Source organism: Mustela erminea, chromosome 1 (assembly GCF_009829155.1).
Source record: "Mustela erminea isolate mMusErm1 chromosome 1, mMusErm1.Pri, whole genome shotgun sequence".
Lineage (NCBI taxonomy): Eukaryota > Metazoa > Chordata > Mammalia > Carnivora > Mustelidae > Mustela > Mustela erminea.
In genome coordinates this window covers 99,674,913-99,697,685 of record NC_045614.1, presented here as the reverse complement: position 1 = coordinate 99,697,685, position 22,773 = coordinate 99,674,913, and the positions used below count along the sequence as shown (strand labels likewise).

Below are 22,773 nucleotides of genomic sequence, written 5' to 3'. Positions count from 1 at the left end.
AAAAATTACTTTTTTCCTGGTGGAAGCCCATTTCCAAAAACAATCCATCAGGATAGGATACAGCAATGTTTAAGCACAAATGGTTCAAATCTTCATCAAAACGTGGTATGTAAAAATTCTCAAGAGTCCTGAAAGTTCCAAGGAGTGTGAGGTACAGAAAGACTACCAGTGTTCCTTTATGTTTAGACCCATCAATTTCACCTTACCCATGTGTGCAAGATGAAATGAAATGAAATCACTTTTGTCAAGGAGTTTTAAAATGGTGCTAGAGGCCATTAAGGAGATGGACCTTTATGTACATCCTCACCAGATGAAGCTATGAACTTTATCTGGGCCAAACTACAAATATTCCAAAGACTGCAATTGCTGTAGTAGGAGAATTTGCTTAGGGACAACCTTAGCAGCCAATTCTATTCAGCCAAGATTGGTGTTCTGCTGCCAACATCAAACAAAATTCGTTGTAAATGACACATACAAACATTCCTTTTTGTCTTAAGCTCTTGACTTTTTGTAACCTAAAGGGACACAATCTGGGTTGTTACCAAATCTGTGCTCTTCAAGCTGCAATTCTGAGACCCCAAATAATTGCTCTTATTTTATTTCAGCTCTACCTCTTTTCTTAGTCAACCCAAGAAAAGATGAAAGCCAATGGGAAAGTTTCCACATAAGGTAAAAAAACCTCTCTTCTCTACTGAAAACAAAAAACAAAAACAACAACAAAAAAAACCCCATAAAACATACAACACCCCAGGGGCCTATAAGTCCATCCCACTCACTAGGATTACTACTTGACTCAAATAGATATTGACAAACCTTACTATCAGGTAAGCACATCACTGAAATGTCCAATAAAGTAATTTGACATGATTAAAAAAAAATTGAAAAGTTACTGTCCACTAGAGTGTGCTAAATCCCAGTGAGAACAGCCACACATGCTGTGTGAGAAAAACAGCCACCTAGAAGATACATCACACACAGAGTGTTTTTCAAACTGATGCAAAACTAAGAGAAAACCCAAGTGTTTTCTATTCTCTTTTGAGTCCTCTTAAATATTAAATTTCTTTCAGTGTTCTTATAAAGTGAAACATAAATCCCAGACAGGAGCCTTACATTTGGCCCTTATTTTAGAAAAAATACCTTTAAACAACGAAAATTTTCACAAGATATGGGAGTGTCTCTCATTGCCATGTCTTCATGAAAAAATACACAGAGAAAACTCCTTTCCCACTTGCTACTGGGCAACAGAACTGACCATAAGGCAGAAGGAGAGTTGCTTATCTTAGTGAGATGATCTTAAAATAGGAATCATTAATCTGTCTGGGATGCTTAGGCCTGTTCCACCTCAGAGCCAAGGAAGGTCATGAAACATTTCTTTTTTTTTTTTTTTTTTTTAAGATTTAATTTATTTATTTGACAGAGAAAGATCACAAGTAAGCAGAGAGAGGAGGAAGCAGGGTCCCTGCCAAGCAGAGAGCCCAGTACAGGGTTTGATCCCAGGACCCTGAGACCATGACCCAAGCCAAAGGCAGAGGCTTTAACCCACTGGGCCACCCAGGCGCCCGGGTCATGAAACATTTCTGACTTTAATAATTATAAGACTAAATCCTGCTTGCTTTTTCTTAGTCCTTTATTTTTTTTTAAAGATTTTATTTATTTATTTGACAGACAGAGATCACAAGTAGGCAGAGAGGCAGGCAGAGAGAGAGGAGGAAGCAGGCTCCCTGCTGAGCAGAGAGCCCGATGTGGGGCTCGATCCCAGGACCCTGGGATCATGACCTGTGTAGAAGGCAGAGGCTTTAACCCACTGAGCCATCCAGGTGCCCCCCAAAAATGGAGTCATACTTTTATATACTGCTTTTTAGTACTATATATTCTATCATAAATACTTTCTCAAGATAATGAGTATTTCTCAACTACATGATTTGTAGCGATTATACAATCTTTCATTGGGGGGCTATACCACTGATTTAATTACCCTATAATTGGATATTATTTTTTCCCTTGATTTACAATATCACTTTATGACTCTCTTAATTGCCTTTGGAACACTCAATGGCACGTTTGTGGAGTCAGTCAGACCTGGGTTCAAATCTTTACTTACTATCTGTATAGTATTGGACTATTTAACTTCAATTTCCTTTTTAAAAAAATATAAAAGTTGTACAGATTAAATAACACTTGCAAACAGAGAACAGTAACTGGCACACAGTAAACACTCAAAATCATTCACCAACTCCTCTCTCCTTAAGGCTACCATCTGCATCATTTATCGAATAATTAGATTACCTTCTAAGTATACTGGTCTTAGCCTCAAGTAGACTCCAACCTTTTTTTAATTAAGGTATAACTGACATACCACATTATATCAGTTTCAGGTGCACACACCGTAACAATTCTTTATTTGTGTATGTTGCAAAATGATCACAATAAATCTAGTTATCATCTGTCACTGTACAAAGTTAGAAACTTTTTCTTGTGATGAGAACTTAAGTTCTCTTATCTCCTTTCAATATACAATGCAATATTACTGACTATAGTCACCATGTTGATGTTACATCCCCATAACTTATTTAGTTTATAACTGGAAGTCTGTACTCTTTAACGCCCCCTTCACCCATTTTGTCCATCCCCCTAACCTTCCTTCAAGGCAGAAAATCAATCTTACTACTTGCATCAAACTGCATATAGCAGGAATTCAATAAATGCATGCCAGGTTGAGCTGACCTTAAAAAAATCTATTTCTACTTGCCCAAGATTGTCTATGTATTTTCCATTCAATAAATATTAATTAAACACCTACAGGCCAGGTCTTATATTACTAGACCTAGAACAGAAGACAACTAAATCCATATGAACTCAAGGAGCTTACTTTCTGATTAAGAAGGCAGATACATTAGCCAACAATTCCCACTTAAAGTGGTAACTGATGGGACAGGTGTGTGTACAGAGTATAAAAGGAGACTACTGGAGACACATCTAAACCTGCATGGAGAAACAAAAAGTCAAGGAAGTAAAGCTTAATCTGGGTCTTGAAGAATGATCTAGTAGAAAGGTAGACAAAGTAGGGAGAGAATTGCAGGCTAAGGGAATAGCACATACGGTCTCAAAGAGGGAAGAGCCTAGGATGACTCCAGCCTTCTTTTTTTTTAAAGATTTTTAAAATTTATTTGACAGATAGAGATCACAAGTAAGCAGAGAGGCAGGCAGAGAGAGAGAGGAGGAAGCAGGCTCCCTGCTGAGCAGAGAGCCCGATGCAGGGCTCGATCGCAGAACCCTGGGATCATGACCTGAACCGAAGGCAGAGGCTTTAACCCACTGAGCCACCCAGGCGCCCTCAGCCTTCTTTTAAGGCAACATTTGAATTATAGCATGCACTAAGTTGGGAATATAGGAGGAAGAGTAGGTTTGAGAGCAGAAAAAACTGAGTTCATTTTGGACATGTGATTTGGGAGGGGCCAATGTGACATCCAAATAATTATATTTCATAGATTTAAGTCAGCTTCAGGAAAGAGTTGGCTCTAGAGATCCTACTTCAGTCATCTATTTAAACAGTTGTCAAGTGAAGGCCTAGGACAATCAAATGTAAGTCTTAATTCTTGATTGGCTCCTAGAATGGAGAGAGAGAAAAAAAACTATAAAGGATATTTAGTCAACTGTAGAAATTTGAATATGAATTTTATATTAGATAATACTGCATTGATCTTAAAAACCTTTGGTGTAATAAAGGTATTGTGATTATGCAGGAGAATTCCTAGTCCTTAAGGCATACATACTGAAAAACTTTAAAATAAACTGTCATGATACCTACAATTTTATTTTCACATGATTCAGGAAAGAAAGAAAAAAAAAGTGTAAGTAGGTATACAGGTGGGTGCTAATTGCATTGTTTTTTAAATCTTTCTGTAAGTTTGAATTCTTCTAAAACAAGAGGCAGTGGGAGGAAAGAGGAATACAAAAAATTTTTTAACACTATGCTACCACTAAAATGAATGTAATAGATCTCTATACACTGATATAAAATGACCTCCTATATAGTGTTAGGTGGAAAAGATGCAAATAAGCATGGAGTATACTGCCATTTATACAGAAACACTCTGAAAACAATTATATAAGTAAATATATAAATTCATATATACTAGCATACATACATTCTGTCTCTAGAAGTATAACCCAGTGGTTGATTCTAGGAAAGAGAAATGGGAAAAGAATGACTTATTGTGGGGCACCTGGGTGGCTCAGTGGCTTAAACCTCTGCCTTCGGCTCAGGTCATGATCTCAGGGTCCTGGGATCGAGCCCCACATCGGGCTTTCTGCTCAGTGGGGAGCCTGCTTCCTCCTCTCTCTCTCTCTCTGCCTGCCTCTCTGTCTGCCTCTCTGCCTACTTGTGATCTCTGTCAAATAAATAAATAAAATCTTTTTAAAAAAAAAAGAATGACTTATTGTGACAACAGGCTTTGGAATTATAGGCTTGGAAACTGTAGGCACATGTACATTTTACTGTGTGAGGATGTGTGGGTATGTGCACAAATTAACGTCTTTTTAAAAAGCCATCATGAAAATACCCAAAGAGAAGGTGAAAGTTAAGAAGAATATTAAATGGCTCAGTTGGTTGAGCGACTGCTTTCAGCTCAGGTCATGATCCTGGAGTCCCGGGATCGAGTCCCGCATCGGGCTCCCAGCTCCATGGGGAGTCTGCTTCTCTCTCTGACCTTCTCCTCGCTCATACTCTCTCTCACTCTCTCTCAAATAAATAAATAAAATATTAAAAAAAAAAGAAGAATATTAAAGCCAAGGGCAGAACATTGGAGAATGCCACTATTTAAAGGACAGGTGAAGGAAGGAAGTTTACCAAATAAACTGAGGAATAGGAAGACAATGAAAAAAGATACAATAGGAGAAAATGGTTTCATGAAAATGAAGGGATAAGAGAATGTCAAGAAGAACAATGTAGCAAACCATTAATAGTGATTTATCTGCTTCTAAGTTTTTGAAAATATATACTATTTCTGAAATTAAATAGAGTTACTTTTCAAAGGAAAACCTGAATAGTATGTAAGGTGAGGCAGAGAGGCCACAGAAGACAAGGCCTCAAGAGTGGCTGCAGCATTTGGCAACTGGAAGGATTCTAGAGAGCTTAATGGCCAGTATTTGAAAGAACTGAGGACAGAAAAGAGATCACAAGAGACTAAGAGAATAGAGGGAAGGTAGTGGGAACAACAAACACAGTTTATCCTTTCAAAAACTAGAAGGGTCTCTTCATCAAGAAGTTTGTTTATTTTTAAAGGCCGGCAAGCTAGGGCATGTTTATGAGCTAAGAGCATCCTCTCCAGTAGAGAGGAAAACGAAATGCACGGGAGGGAACAGCTGGTAGTCGAGGGAAGGTGGGACAGAGGCTCAGAGTGGGACAGAAGTGTGTGTATGTGGGGAAAGACAACAGAGGGTTGAAGGCAAGAGCAAAGTGGGGCAGATGTAAGGAGTTCAAATAAAAAAAATTTTAAATGTCACTTTCACCTTTAGGGGAATGCTAGGATACCAATACACTGCTTTGAAAACTAACAGAGGAAAAGAGTATTTTTTTTTTGAAGCTGAGGATGAAGAGATAAACAGAGGCTTTATATAACAGTCACACAATGTTTTCGGATGATACCATTGAACTGTTTGTAATAATTGGGAAATATTCCCTTTTTAATCTTAAGTAGAAAAAAAGGGCACAAACTTATATAATGGATATGACATTATACAAGTCTATGTATATATGTATATGTTTGTATGTATGTGCATATGTATATAAATACAGAGAAAATTTGGAGATGATTTTTATCTTTATACTTTTTCCCCCTCTATTCTTTAACAATGAGCACAGAATCAGGAAAAATACTTTTAGTTCTTTTGAAAGCCAGTAAGTAAGCACTGCATCTTGGCATAGATATTATGCCACTAAGTAAGGCAAAAACTTCTGTTGAGCTTTAATAGGCAGAAAACAATCTATGGGAAATAACTCAAGGAATAAAAGTTGATTATTTCCTGCTTTGTAGTAGCCATTAGAAAGAATTTCAGAATCAGAGAGTCTTAGAATGCTAGTACTGAAGTGGTCCTTGAGCCTCTTCAAAATCTGCATCTTGCAGAACAAGAAAATGAGATCCAAGAAGGTAAAATAACCCATTCAAGGTCACTGGTTACTGGCAGATGTGACCAGGTAGACTGAATTCCAGGCCAGCATTTCTACTGCTGTATCAGAATCCTCAGTTTTTTCCTAATGCACCACATGCAAATTATTTCTAGGTTGGTACCAGCTTAATTAATATCATTGTCTCAAGGTTGATCGTTAAAGGAACACAAGCAATATAAACCTAGTGTGATAAAAGCTCATATATTCACAAGATGCCAATTCACAATAAACTTATTAACATCTCTAAACTCAGAACAAAGTTAGGAAATGGGTGAAAATAATCTAATTTACACATTACTTGAACACCAAATCAAATTTACCAGTTTATTTATTTATTTATTTATTTAAATTTTATTTATTTGACAGAGAGAGAGAGATCACAAGTAGGCAGAGAGGCAGGCAGAGAGAGAGGAGGAAATGGGCTCCCTGCTGAGCAGAGAGCCCGATGCAGGCCTCCATCCCAGGACCCTGGGACCATGACCTGAGCTGAAGGCTTTAACCCACTAAGCCACCCAGGTGCCCTCAAATTTACCAGTTTAAAATAAAACTGTACTCATTCTACACCTCTCCAGTTTGAACTTACATTCCAAAGAATGTCAGTGCTATATTTTTAAATAAATTCCTTATTATCGTAAAAGGCAGTTATTAATTTAGAAGAAACATACACACTGAATCTTCAAACAATGTTAACAACATAGGAATGTTGATTCACGTGGGTTCTCAAATTGAAATGCGCCTCAGGCACCAACTTACATACTAGCAGATAAATGTGGCAATCATTTTCCGCATTCAGAGAGAGGAGTTAAAACTCACAGCCTTAAGAAGGTAAACTTTAATATCAATGTACTGCTCACACTCAGGAAATAGAATACATATTTTCAGCTCGATCTAAAAATATCCCCAAATAAATACTTGGCTCTTCAATCAAGTATTAAAGAAATGCTGAGGCGACTTACTCTGTGTATGCCTTCCTGCCTCCTCTATGACCACCATGATTTCAGTAACTCCCCCACAGTCAACCTCAAAACAAGTAAGTTTAAGTCCCATGTCCTGGAATTTGCACTTGAGTCTACATACCACACCATCTCAAAAAGATCTTTTACTCACCAAAAATTATCTACAATGACTCTAGGGATTATTTCTAACACAAAATACATGATGAACCACAGAGAAGGCTGAGAGTATGTCTTAAATTCAGTGGCTCTAGTGACATTAAAAAGGACCCTTTTGATCGAGCCCCACATCAGGCTGTCTGCTCAGTGGAGAGCCTGCTTCCTCCTCTCTGCCTGCCTCTCTGCCTACTTGTGATCTCTGTCAAATAAAACAAATAAAATCTTAAAAAAAAAAAAAGGATCCTTTTATCCAATACAAGTCATGAATAATAAAATAGACTCCAATGAGGGAAAATGAAAAGCAAGAGACCTCAGGCCCCCAATTCTGTATGTGTTTTTAGGTTAACTTGGGATGAAAGGATGTACTTGTTTAAGTTAACATAGTTTGTACCCCTAATCCTACTCTGGTTAACCTCTAAATTTATCACAGTGCCCTCTGCAATCTAGCATTCCTTTCTCTCCTTCTCTTTGCCTACTGTCCATTCCATCCTTTAGGACACAGAATCCTTAGAAGGTAGAGATTTCCAATTCTACACTGCTCCTTCATTATTCTTCTAACAAGACATGGAAAAGTATTGCCAAGCACCAGTCACTTACCAAAACATTTTCCTCTATACTGATATAAAATCCCCAATAATTCAAATAATATGAACCTCTACTTTTAGTCCAATGAATTTCCAAAAAGCAATGATTCTCATTCAGAAGAGGAGATCAGAATTTGCTAGAAAATCTTAAACTACCTATGAGTGACAAACTACCTGTGGACAATATTCCCCCAAACTTTGTATTCTGTTTCCTCATTCCCTTCTCTGAGCATCCCTGTTTTAGAAACCTCAATTATTGATGAGTGTATGTGGAATATGTCAGATGCCTATGACAGAACGAAAATTTAAAACAACCCTAAAGGAACCAAGTAACCAGGTGTCCACAGTTTCCAGTCAGCTAAAAATCCCATATGGACCAATTTACAGTTCCTTGGATCAGATGAGAAGGAAACACTGTTGGAATAAATTTAGTCTAGGACAACAGTGAAAAAGAGAATTCTGTATCAAGCATTAGAAAGACAGATCTCAAAGATACAAGCATCCATTGAGTTCCCAAATGATAAATGACCTATGAACAGAAAAGCCCCTTTTTCCCTACTTGTAATTCACCCCATGTGTCCTTCACACTCTAGCACCACAGTTTTAAGGAACCATTTAAAACAATCAAAAAACCTTGAAGCTTCTAGGGACACTGTGGACTCTAAGACATTGGCAGTAAGAAACTATAAAAACTCAGGAAAATTGCTCAGGCTCCCTTTAACCCCCACAAAAATATTTACCTTTACTCTACTGAAATGTTACTTGAAAATCTACTTACTAGGTTGGGTTAACTGAAGTTTTGTTTTGTTTTGTTTTGTTTCATGCTTAAATAATAGGTGCTGATAAACACTCGTTTTTATTACTTAAAATCTGAATAGTATATTCATATGGTTCAAAGAGTAAAAATAATACATAAGGCATATACTATGAAGAGTGTCATTCCTACCCTGCTTCTCATCTGCCCAGTTCCTACTGCATGTTTTAGTCTCTCATTGTTCCAGACTTTCTTTATACAAATTAAAGGATATTATTTTCCTTGTCCATCTTTGGCAGGGGTATTTGGGGCTGAGCTGGGAGGGGTGAGTGAGTATAGGGTCGGGGGGCTCTCCATTGCCTTTCTCAAAATGGCCACTATTCTCAGAGGGCACAAAACTGTACATCTGACCTAAAACATGAATCACATTTCTAGACCCAGGTTCCACCCTGGCTGGGACACTAACATCCCGTCCAGGTCTGTGTGAACGGGAAGGCTCAGCCCCTCCGTGAGAAGAGAAAGCCAATCCACCATTTTCTAAGAGGCAGCTAGGTACAACAGGCTATACTTTAACTGTTAAGTGGAGCCACAAGTAATGAAAAATCAAAGCCCAAAGACTGCTCCTCCCTTCCTGTTCTTTGTTTTAATGGTGCTATGTGGTATGTGTGTGTGTGTGTGTTGAAATAGGTTTTTATCTTTAGAACAGGCTGACGGAAAATTAAGCAGTATGTGTACTACAAAGAGTTCCCATATAACTGGCTCTTTCCCTGTTCACAGTTTCCTCATTATTAACATCTTACATTAATGTGGTACATTTGTTACAACAAATGAGCCAACAGTGACACATTATCATTAACTAAAGTCCATAGTTTACATTAGGGTTCACTCTTTGTGTTGTACATCCTTCGGGTTTTGACAAATGTATAATGACATAACCACCATTATAGTAACTATTGAAGAGTTTCACTGCCCTAAAAATCCCATAACCCAGCTACTCCTCCCTTCCTACCTCCCTCCAAACCCCTGGCAACTACTGATCTTTTTACTTATTGTCTATACTTATTGTCTATAGTTTTGCCTTTCCTAGGATGTCATACAGTTGCAGTCATGTAAGTATGTGGGTTTCTCAGACTTCTTTCATTAAGTAATGTGCATTTAAGGTTTAGCCATGCCTTTTTGTGGCTTGAGAATTCATTTCTTTTTATTACTGAGTAATACCCCATTGTACAGACTGCCACAGTTTATTCTTTCACCTTTTGAAGGATATCTTAGTTGCTTCTAGTTTTTTGAAATTGTAAGTAAAGCAGATATAAACATTCATATGCAGGTTTTTATGTGGACACAAGCTTTCTATTCTTTTGGGTTAATAGACCTCAGAGCATGATGGTTGGATCATACAGTAAGGCTATGTTTAGCTTTGTGAGACAACCACACTATCTTCTAATGTGACTGTGCCATTTTGCACTTCCACCAGCATTGAATGAAAAGTTTGTATTGTTGCATATCCTAATATTTGGTTTTTGCCAATCTAGGAGTTTAGTGCTCTCTTATTGTTTTAACTAGGAGTTTAGTGTTATCTTATTGTTTTAATCTGCAACATATGATGTTTAATCTAGTGACATATGATGTTAGACATCTTTTCATGTGTTTATTTGCCATCTGTATATCTACTTCGGTGGGGTGTCTGTTCCATTCTTTTGCCCAATTTTTAATTGCATTATTTGGTTTCTTGAGTTTTAAGAGTTCTTTGCATGTTTCGGACACACGCCCTTTGTCAGATGTATTCTGTAAATATTTTCTCCTAGTCTGTGGCTTATCATTCTCTTAATGTCCCTCACAGACCAAAAGTTTTTTACACTTTCATGGATCATATTTTTGGTATTATATCTAAAAAGTCATCACCATATCCAAGGTCATCTTGGTTGTCTCCTGTTATCTTTTCTAAGTTTTATATCTTACATTTAGGTCTGAAATCCATTTTGAGTTAAGTTTTTTTTTTTTTAATTAAAGGTATAAAATCTGTGTCTAAAATTACTTTTTTGCTTGTGGATGTCTAGCTATTCCAGCACCATTTGCTGAAAAAACTTTTCTTCCTCCACTGAATTGTTTTTGTTCCTTCATCAAAAACCAATTGACTATACTTGTATGGGTGTATTTCTGGGCTCTCTAGTCTGTTCTACTGATCCATCTGTCTATTATTTTGCCAATGCCACACTGTCTTAATTGTGATAGCTTAAGAATAAGTCTTCAAGGAGAGCCTGGGTGGCTCAGCCGGTTAAGCATCTATCTTTGGTTCAGGTCGTGATCCCAGGGTCCTGGGATGGAGCCCTGCACTGGACTCCTTGCTCAGTGGGGAGTCTGCTTCTCCCTACCCCTCTGCCTACGGCTCCTTCTGCTTGTGTATGCACTTTCTGTCAAATAAGTAAATAAAATCTTTAAAAAAAATAGTAAGTCTTAAAGTTGGGTAGTGTCAGTGCTTTGATTTCATTTTCCTCAGTATTGTGTTGGCTATTCCGAGTCTTTTGCCTTTCCACATAGGATCATTTAGTCAATATCTATAAAATATTGATTTTGTCTGGTGTTGTGTTGAATCTACAGATCAAGCTGGGAAGAACTAACAACTTAACAATACTGAATCCTCCCACTCGTGAACATGGAATGTCTCTCCATTTATTTAAATCTTCTTTTTCTTGGGGCACCTGGGTGGCTCAGTGGGTTAAAGTCTCTGCCTTCGGCTCAGGTCATGATCCCAGGGTCCTGGGATCGAGCCCCACATCGGGCTCTCTGCTCAGAGGGGAGCCAGATCCCTTCCTCTCTCTCTGCCTGCCTCTCTGTCTACTTGTGATCTCTGTCAAATAAATAAATAAAATCTTTTAAAAAATAAAAATAAATAAAAATAAATAAATAACTCTTCTTTTTCTTATCAGAGTTTTAGTTTTTCTCATGTAGATCTTGTATATGTTTTGTTAGATTTATACTTGAGTGCCTCATTTTTGGTATGCCAATATAAATAATATACTGTTTTTTGAATTTTAAATTTCAATTGTTCCTTACTGATATAAAGTAAGTGATTTATATATATATATATATTTTTTTTTTTTTAAGATTTTATTTATTTGACAGAGAGAGATCACAAGTAGGCAGAGAGGCAGGCAGAGAGAGAGAGGGGAAGCAGGCTCCCGGCTGAGCAGAGAGCCCGATGCGGGGCTCAATCCCAGGACTCTGGGATCATGACCTGAGCTGAAGGCAGAGGCTTAACCTACTGAGCCACTCAGGCGCCCATGATTTTTATATATTAACTTTGGATCCTGCAACTCTAGTATAATCATTCATGAGTTCCAAGAATTTGTCAATTCTTTGCGATTTTCTACATAGACAATCGAAACATCTGTGAATAAAGACAGTATCATATTCCTTCTTTCCCAATCTTTATGCCTTCTGTTTTCTTGTCTTACTGCATTAACTAGGTTTCCCAGTACAATGTTGAATGTGAATGGTTAGAGGGGACATCCTTGTCTTGTTCCTGATCTTAGGGAAGAACCTTCTAGTTTTTCATCAAATATGGTAAAAACTGTAGGATTTCTGCAGATGTTCTTTATCAAACTGAGGAAGCTCCCCGTTATTCTTAGTTTATGGTGAGTTCATGAACAGGTACTGGATTTTGAATCAAACGCTTTTTCTGAATCCACAGACATGATCATATGATTTTTCTTCTTTAGCCTACTGATGTGATGGATTACATTAACTGTTAAATGTTGCACCAGCCTTGCATACCTGGAATTAATCCCATTTGTCTGTGGCATGTAATTCTTTTTATATACGATTGGATTCAATCTGCTAATATCTTGCTGAGGAGTTTTCCATCTGTGTTCATGAGTTACATTGGTCTGTAATGTCTTTTTTATATGTCGACAGGCTGAGAAATCTCAGAGCCATCAGTCAGTTACATGTAAGTGGTCATCAGTTTAATCAGATTATTGTTCTTCGGAAAGCTAAACAACAACTGCAGGGGGCAAAGATATTACCGCACAAAGGGAAAACATGAAACACTCAGGGATCAAGGCGGTCATCAGCCAGCTGCAGCAGCTCAAGAGCATGAAAACCTTAGTTTATACTATTTTCCTTAGTTCTGAAGTTGTGAATCAGAGGAGGGAGAAGGAAAGAATCAGTCCAGGAAGATGAGGGATAAGATATCTTCTGAGTGCCTGAAAGAAACTATTTTTCTTTTCTTTTCTTTTTTCTTTTTGTGAGATATAATAGCCTTGTCTGACTTTTAACTTAAAAATAATGGGGGTCTAAGCCCCCAGTTCCATGCTTAGACACTGTCTTCTGGGTCAAGGATGATAAGTCTCTGTAGCACAAAACTTTTCTCTACCCAGATCTGCTCCCTCCCCTTCTTTATCAATTTGACAATTTCAACAACCCAAGAATTTTAACCACAGAAAACCATCTTCACAATTTTTGCCAACTCTAAATTATACCATTATTTACTTAATAAATTCCATAAAATTATGAAAATTAATCTTAAAAGGAAAATTTTATCTCCAACATTAATCTCTTTTTAAAATATTTTATTTATTTATTTGTTTATCAGAAAGAGAAAGCGAGCACACACAAGCAGGCAGAGTGGCAGAGAGAGAAACAGGCTCCCTGTCAAGCAAAGAGCCCGATGTGGGACTTGATCCCAGGACCCTGGGATCACAACCTGAGCCGAAGGCAGCGGCTTAACCGACTGAGCCACCCAGGCGTCCCTCTCCATTGTTAATCTTACCAAATACAGATGCTACACATTGACATACACTTAAAACATGACTCCGAAAGTTAAAAATATTTATCCCTCTACCACCTAAAGTCATCTACTGTGCGACTAGTGCTAAATGTGCCCCATACTTTGAGAAATACTCATGAGATCTTTGTTTCGTAAGTAATGAAGGTGAGGACCAGAAAGTAAAGTGAGCTATTTAAGGTCACAGAGCTAATCAGGAGCTGAGCTGTAGCCAACCCTTTCTCTCTTTCCTCCACAAACAAAAATCAACTCTTCACCCACCTATACTACTATTCTTTCCACTACATCAACTATTAAAAAAAAAAAAAAGGAAGAGGGTATCTTATTTATTAACTTTTTAGTCAGTGTTCTCCAAATTGCCTTTTTTTCTTTTTGGCATGTTGTCTTACTGGCTCAAAACTGAACTCCCACTGGAATAAAACTGACCTGGCTACGAAGCAAGGACAGGAACACCAAGGGAGAGTAGCCACCTGTCCTGTGCCTGATAGGGAAGAGGGGCTTTACCTGAGGGTTCATGACGGTTGAAAAAAGAATTGAGAAGTCATGAGAAGCACCCCTTCCCACTCAAGGGATAGCTCAGCTGCCTGGAACCTCTGACGTCCTCTGCTACTGGAAGGTACTCAGAATGGTACTCTGAGTGTTCCCCAAATTAACAAGCAATTTTTAAAAAGAATATAAGGTGTATTAAGTGTTTTTTTACGAATCGTATTCTGAGCTTAATGCTGACCAAAAACAGAGAACTAATTCACATGTGGAAGTGTCAAAAGAAAAAAAAAAAAATCTTTAGAGAAGTGAGTAGAAACAAAGGTACGGAAAACTGTCCAGTCTGAAATGTGCTAAACTTAAAGAAAGAAGTTTCAAAAAGTTTATAAAAAGAGAAAAAGTTAATATATTCTGATAGCCATAGTCTCTGGAAAAACTCCACTGGAAAACAAAGTAGTTGCAATATCTGAAAAAAATAGTGGTTTCAGGTAGCCACCAACAAAAAGGAAAAAGAACAGATAACAAAGTTGAAATACATAGAAGTAGGACAAAAACCTGCCCATAAACACCCCTTTATTCTTCCATTCCTCTCTATCCACTCAGATCCTTCTAGGTCCAGCTCATTCCTCCTCCACAAAGCCCCTTTCTCCTACCCTGACTTAAAATAACTGCTCCTCTTCCGAACTCTATGTACTTGACAATCATTTATGTGCTGTTTTCCCCCTCCCAATTCAACCCTAGGCTCCGAGACAGCAGCACTCATGTCAGACATACCTTGGTGTCGCAAGAGTACCTATAAATAGTGCCTCCTGTGAAGTAAATAATTAATACACACTGAGTCAAGGAAGCCAACTAGAAATCACTATTCTTAGAGGAAGGGGAGACTAGGGCAGGCATAAAGAATACAGAATCTGAGCATGTACCATAAATTGTACTATACTCAAATCAATTCAAATCGAGTTACAAGTAGAATCAACAGGCAAAGTTACCTGAAATTGCAAAAACAGTACAGTACCTGCAAAAGACTCTCTATGGCATGAAAACCTCGAATTAAATTCAGAGCTCCACATAAAAGACTGAGAATAAATGCCACAATCCCTGACAGAGTCGCTGGTTCCAGTCGCTGGTGAGCTGGAAAATAAAAGTAATGGTTAGAAATGAACACCATTATTCTATGCCAATACCTAAACTTACGTAAAATGAAATTCACTGCTCAATTTAAATGGGTCAAACATGAATTAATCTTCATAAATTATTTATTAACATATTAGTAGTTAAATTTTTTAATGCAAAGTGTCTGACAACATGATAGCTTCACTGCCCTGAACTCAAAGTCAATTAACTTCTTTTTCTCTATATTTTTAACAGACATCTAACGTGCACTTGGGGTATATAGGCTAAGGAGTGCTCACATCTGGCAGTGTATCATGTAAAAAACAAAAACAAAACCAAAAACCTTACTGCCTAAATAGGTCTACCATTTGCAAAGAGTTGCAGGTATTTGCAAAGGTGACTTCCCCTGAAAGATCATTGCGTAATTCCTACTTTTTCTGAAAATGCTTAGATAACATTTTTAAGAACAAACACAGCTTGCTTTTTTAAAGCAAAAGTCTCCCTTATTTGGGTTCCAGGTCTATAAATATCACAGGATATAGGTGAAAGCTCCTATATAATCACCAATCTGAACTTCACAATAGAAAGTCTTATGGCTATGAAGTTCTTGATCCCTGAGGACCACTTGAAGACCATTACAAATGATAAAACACTAGTTGAAAAAGCAAGTGACCACTTCAACTTCACAAATGCATCCCCTAGATAAGGGGTTTCAGCAATGTAAGTTTTACTTTATCATCATCTTGGGCTTAATAAACAAGGAAGTCTAAAGGAAAATACAAAACTAAATACATAATCATCTAGACCTCAAAAAGGAGACAGAGGGAAAGAAAGGACAACAGAACTACAGTTAGGTCATTTATCTAAATCACTGAAGTGTAAAAGCCCTAACAATGAAGTTAATGGGATGGAACTTTAATATAAAGAAAGGCTTAAATCTTTGCAACTTATATTCAGCCATTACAGCAGAAAAGCTTCCTTAAACAGTTCACAGAAACACAAAACCCCACATATCACAGAAATTATTTGTTCCTCAAGTTCAGCAGAAAATGCTAAGATGGGAAAAAGTTTCTGAAGTTTCTTCTGTGCCCAAGCTGATTGCTGGGTCTCTCAATCAATTTCCTTGAGATTTTAATATGAAAATAAAAAATTAAATATCTCTGTAAAGTATTAATACCAAGTTTATAGTAGTAGAGGAAAAAACCCCTCACAATTTAAAAAAATTTTCCAACTAGTCTACCAATTAGTCATGTTTTGTACTCCTGGTCCATCCTTCCCCAAAGGATGTAAGGGGAAGCTCAGGAGTAAGGGAAAGCTGGCTTCTAATAAAAAAAAAAAAAAAAAGAAATCCTTAATATGGGCCTCAAGCATAATACCTGACAACTAAACAGATTATATAAATCATACTTCTAAAATACACAAGTTTACCTTACGAAAAAACCCAAATAATATTCTGTATTATAACTAAAAAATATTAGCTGTTTATGGTCAAGTAAAGTATAGCCATTCTTGAATGGGAAAATATTACCATTTCAATGTGTTGATCAATGTTTAAGAAATAAATAACAGGACTATATAAATCTTCTAATATTTATCTCTTGGCCTTCCAGCACTCTCTTTATAATTATAATATACCATTTGTTATTATTAAAATTATTTCAAAATGAAGAGAAATATTTTTTAAAAGCATAAAAGCAAATGACAATTCTCTTTTAACAAAGACAACACATGTATTATGCTGCAGGAGAGGCTGGAGCTGTGCGCAATCACTGTGGGAAAGAAATTCTCAAGTGGAGATTCACCCACTCCCACCCTATTTCCTTCCCTAGGACCTGTGGAAGTGGTTACCAAGAGAAAACTCCATCTGCATACAACATGAGGGTGATACTCCCTAAGGATAATTTGTCATGTCAACAACTGAACAAGATATTTAATCACATTTTAATGTATTATGCGATATCTGCTACTTTCTATTTCAGTAAAATAAATTTTAGATTCATTGTTATCCATAAATGCTTACTTGACACTTCAGTCTGGCACCATGATAGGTACTATTAGGTTAAAGTGGATTTGGAACAGTAACAAATGAGAGGCAATGTGGAAAAAAAGTTACTGAATCCAAAATAGTGTTACCTGGTCAATTTTTGTTTTGTTTTTGCTATTATCATCTTTTGCTACAACACCATTTCTTTACTTAGCCTCTTTGAGCCCAATAATGGCATTTTCACAAAATTAAATTTTTTATGAACCAGTAATTATTGAAGTCTAGACAAGTTCCTAAAGAAGTAAATCTTTTGGGACCAGAGCGCTATTGCTTTTAGAAAATTAAGTATTTACTCAGCAAATACTTTTTAGCATAATTCTGTGTAAGATGTTGTGCTTTAGAAAATACAATAAATGATTTGCATAACCTGCCCTCAAGATACTTCTAGTCTTTTGAAGGGAAGAAAAACAGATAAGCCTGTGAAAGTAATAACCATTCTAAACTAAAAGAGTTAAGATTCTGAGAGGAGGAGAGCTGTGTGGCTCAGTCCGTTAAGCATCTGTCTTTGGCTCAGATCATGATACCAGGTTCCTGAGATCAGGTCCCGCACTGGGCTCCCTGCTCAATGAGGAGTATGCTTCGCCCTGCCTTGCTCCTTGTGCTCTCTCTGTCAAATAAATAAATCTTTTTTAAAAAATAAAGAAAAGAAAAAAGGAATTCTGAAGAGGAAAGATAACTAGGGGGAAGGTGGTGATACAGCAATGGTAAGAAAACCAAGGAAGATCTTTAAAGATGGTTAAAATTTAGACAGGCACGAATGGGAAAAACTGCACTTCTGCAGAAGAGAATGTGAGCATGGAGGTGGAAATGAGATGCAAATAAAAGCATGAACAACAACAACTACAACCACTTCTGCCAATCCTACTAATAGTGTCTGTTCTCAATGTACCAGGCACAAGTGCTTATATACATGATCTCATGTCACCCCTCTAGGAACCCACTGCAGTAGGTACTAGAATTATCCTTATTTTTTTAGACGAAACTAAGGTTTGGGGAGAGTAGGTAATTTGCCCAAAGTAAGTAAATGAATGGGGGATTTAAACCCAGGTAGACTGACACGAGACCTCATGTTCTTAACCACTCTGCCACTGGGCACTATTACTGGTTCTGTTTGGCTTAAAATGATATTTATGAAGAGAGGAAGAAAGAAGGTAAAAAAGGGGGGTTGAAGCAAATTAATAGATAGTTGTAAATACTAGACTAAAAATTATGAACAAGTTAGACAATGGGGAAACACTGAAGAGCAAGAGACCAATATGGTTAATGCTATGCTTAAGGAATATTAATCTATTAATATTAATCTATCAATGGGCTGTAAGGAGATTAAAAGCAGGAAGACAATATTTTCTCAGTGCTTTCTTAGTAGGTATACTTTGTCCCACTTATCCTTCAAAATGAGGTTCTTCATAAGGCAGGAATGACTAACTTCTCAGTTTCTGAATTTTTTCATCTGTCAATGGAGGCTAAATAATTTGCTGTAAGTCAGACAGCTAGTAAGTGCCATCTTCACAATTAGCACTTGGGTCTGTAAGACTGCAAAGCCCATGCTATTTCCACAAATATACCTTAGGGATTCATTGCAAAAGACTGGCTGATAAGAGGGCCTGAATTTGGATAGTGACAGCAGGAATAAAGAAGAAAGAGGTGAGTGGTATCACAGGGGTTCAAACTACTAGACATGGCAACTAGTTAGATATGGGAAACAAAAGGGAAAAAAGTTTTTTTAAATGTCAAGATTTTAAGTGTGGGTAATTAGAAAGTTAATGGTACTACCAACAAAGACGCTGGAAGAAACTCAGGTTTGATCAAGAATGGAGATTTTTTTTCCACCATTTTAATTTTTTATTTTTTTATAAACATATAATATATTTTTATCCCCAGGGGTACAGGTCTGTGAATCACCAGGTTTACACACTTCACAGCACTCACCAAAGCACATACCCTCCCCAATGTCCATAGCCCCACCCCCTTTTCCCAACTCCCCCTCCCCCCAGCAACCCTCAGTTTGTTTTGTGAGATTAAGAGTCACTTATGGTTTGTCTCCCTCCCAATCCCATCTTGTTTCATTTATTCTTCTCCTACCCACTTAAGGCCCCATGTTGCATCACCACTTCCTCATATCAGGGAGATCATATGATAGTTGTCTTTCGGAGATTTTTTTTTTTAAAGATTTTATTTATTTATTTGACCAAGAGAGACACAGCGAGAGAGGGAACACAAGCAGGGGGAATGGAAGAGGGAGAAGCAGGCTTCCTGCTGAGCAGGGAGCCTGATGCGGGCTTGATCCCAGAACCTTGGGATCATGACCTGAGCTGAAGGCAGACGCTAAATGATTGCGCCACCCAGGTGCCCCGAGAATGGAGACATTTTAAACATATCAAACCTGTAGTGATAATGAGACATGTTTAATAAGCAATGAAAGAGTAGCCGAGCTGAAGAAACAAGATGTGGTTTGTATCTGAAGGGAAGGGCTGGGATGAGATTACTAGGGAAAGAAGTAGCCCAAGAGCAAATCCTGGGCAAATCTTTGGCAAACAGTACTTTTGCAGGGAGGAGGAGGAGTCAGGAAGACAGATTTAGGAGAACAAGAGGAGGAAAGAGCCTCAGAAGCCTAGAAAGGGGAGGCCATCCAGAAGAAAGATATGGATAACAATGCCTGTGGACAAACCAAAGACAGTTTGAACTCAAAATGAAAAAAAAAATTTAGATTTATTGACTAAAAGATGGTTGTTGACCCTTTATAAAAACAATTTCACAAGAGTGAAGGCAAAATTTAGACTGCAAGAGGCTACATAACTATTGATGGTAAGAGAGAGAAGCAGTAAGTGAATACTACTGCCTCTAAAGAAAACCAAGATGAAAGCGTGACAGATAGAGTAGGACTGAGAAATAATAATTTTTCCCCTGTAATGTGGTGGAGGAGGGAGATTTAAATACATTTATAGGTAGAATGAAAAAATTCAGTGTAGAGGAATCAGAAGAGTCAAAAGAAAGGGAAAATGATGAAAGAGAATACCAGAAGAAGCATTATGAAGATTCAAAATGATGGTACTATTTTAACCTTCAAACCTCCTCATAATACCACAGTGCCTACGCTTTGAGCAAAAACGAAATTCAGGAGGTACAGTCTTTCAATGATGCCCTAAATATCTGGAGAAACAGATTTTAGAACATATGAGAGAAATTTCAGGTCCATTCCATCTAAATGAGTATAACTGATTACTAAATTATGACTGAAATTAATTGTATGATTAAAAACACACCATTCTTTTCACCAGTGAGGCCCTTTCTTACATCATTACCTGTCAAAACCTGTCAAAACCCTGTATGTTGTTCAAGGCCCTGGGGACTGAAAGTGGTACTTCCATTTATCTCTGTTTATCTCTTTGGGAACATGTATCACATTCTATCTTGTATCTTACTTATTGGCATGTGTGTGTGGGAGAGAGGGAGAGAGAGAATGAGAGATTAGGAAATTTATTTGCCTCATGGGGCAACTGTTGAATAGAGTACCATTCTCAGCCAACTGACAAATTGTCTATAAAATCACATAGGTGGAAAAAGGCTGATTAATCTAGTGTTTATCCTAAAAATAAAGGTGTTAAAGAGACAGAAAAATGTACTGAATTTAACGTTTTGTGAAGTTTTTTTTTTTAAAAAAAAGCAGAATAATAAAATTAAAAAGATTAGCAACAGTAAATGCTTATGAAAATGTAAACTGGTACAACTACATCAGAAAACCGGCCATTTCTCAAAGTGTCAAACATGTACCTCACTTTTGATTTGGCAAATTCCACTGCTAGTATTTACTCAAAAGAAATGAAAAATGTTGGGGCACCTGGGTGGCTCAGTGGGTTAAAGCCTCTGCCTTTGGCTCAGGTCATGATCCCAGGGTCCTGGGATCGAGCCCCACATCGGGCTCTCTGCTCAGCAGGGAGCCTACTTCCCTCTCTCTCTCTGCCTGCCTCTCTGTCTACTTGTGATCTCTGTCTGTCAAATAAATAAATAAAATCTTAAAAAAAAAAAAAAGAAAGAAATGAAAACGTGTTAACAAAAGACAAATATCTGTAGAAGCTTTATAACCCCAAACTGGAAATAAGCTAATGTCTCAGTAGGAGAATGGGCAGAATGTGGCATGTTCATTCAGTGACTACTACTCAGCAATAAGAAGGATCAAATTACAGAGACCTACAACATATGATGTAGTACTAAAAGAGGATGAACACAAGAGTACACTATATAATCTTGTTTCTATAAATTTCTACAACAAACAAAATTAAAAATAACTAGAGTGTAAAAGATTAGAACAATGGTTGTCTGGAGGTGGGATGGAGATTCGGAAGAGACATGAAAGGACTTCCCAGGGAGATAGAAATATTCTATATCGTGATAGGGATATGTATTTGATGTTTTTTCTTATATTTGTATTTTGATGCTTTGATATCTTGGAGCCTTGCCGACCCTAGAGGAAAGCCCTTAGGGCTATCTAATTTCCAGAGATAGCAAACAACTCACCTGCAAGAGTGCTTTTCAAAATCAAATCCCCTAACCCAAAGTCCACACACACTACCGCCTCTGTGGGGCTCTCACACTCACACTCAGGGCCACTATCCCCTTGCCCAAATCACCCCAGGGTCTGGTATCAGACAACAAAGGACAGAGACTGCCATAAGTTCTCAAGCTAGCCAATCTAAACCTGCTTAGCCTGCTTCTCCAGTTCCTTCCTAGGGAAAGCACAATAAAGGCTCTTGCTCATATTTTCCTCCCACTCCCTCACCTCTGGACCAGTACCTATACTTCCCCACGTGGGCGTGGGTGGAGTAGCGTGAACCCTTCTCTTGGGATCTGAGTATAACAAACTACCTTTTCAGTGGCAGCTGTCTTCTGATCTGTTGGCCTTACCATACCTGAAGAGTAATAAAATCTATACTTTAAAAAAGAGTGGTTTATAAAAATGTATCCATGTGTCTAAACCATATAGCAAAGATATGTGCATGTTAATATGTGCAAATTTTCCTTAAAAAAGAAAGAACCATGGGTGTGCCTGGGTGGCTTAGTCAGTTAAGTGTCTGCCTTTGTCTCAAGTCACAATCCTTGGTCCTGGGACTGAGCCCCAAGTCAGGTTCCCTGCTCCATGGGGAACCTGCTTCTCCCTCTCCTCCCCATTTGTGCTCTCTCTTGCTACCTTGGTCTCTCTAAGAAATAAAATCTTAAAAAAAAAAAAAAAAAGAAAGAAAGAAAGAAAAGAAAACTACAGAAGTAAATTATCAACTAGATGAGTGGATAGTGGGTGGGGATACAGAAAAAATAAGAATGGCAAAATGCTGATATAGTTATTATAACTGGGTGACAGGTACATGAAAGTTCATTACACTATTCCATTTACTTTGTAGCTGTTTGAAATTTCTCTATGATAAAATGTTTTAAAAAGAAAAGGAAAAAGGTAAAAGTAGGACCTAGTGTTTAACTTAACATATTGACCCATGATGGACAGCAGAACATCTGTAGACTTCAGAAAATTAGAGAAAATATTCATGCTAGACTGTGCAGAGAGGGGTCAAAAGGTCAGAAAGAGAAAAAGTCAAGAAACCAAATGTAAGATAGTCTAACAGTCTTTCTCTCTAACAGAGAAAAAGGCCTGAAGAGTAATGTCTGTCAAATAACTATTAACCAAATTCCAAAATAAAGTAAATAACTTTATTCAGGAAAGAAAATAGGAAAACATACT

General features: G+C 37.5%; 1 protein-coding gene across 7 annotated transcripts in view; it reads right to left on the bottom strand.

Moving 5' to 3' along the window:
* Positions 1-22,773, bottom strand: part of SEC22A (SEC22 homolog A, vesicle trafficking protein) — a 66,050-nt gene that overhangs the window by 9,700 nt on the left and 33,577 nt on the right. For all 7 annotated transcript variants that reach the window (XM_032335238.1, XM_032335260.1, XM_032335269.1 and 4 more), the window contains one exon: positions 14,904-15,019. In XM_032335238.1, coding sequence (XP_032191129.1) covers positions 14,904-15,019 — 116 coding nt within the window. The remainder of the gene's footprint in view (positions 1-14,903; positions 15,020-22,773) is intronic.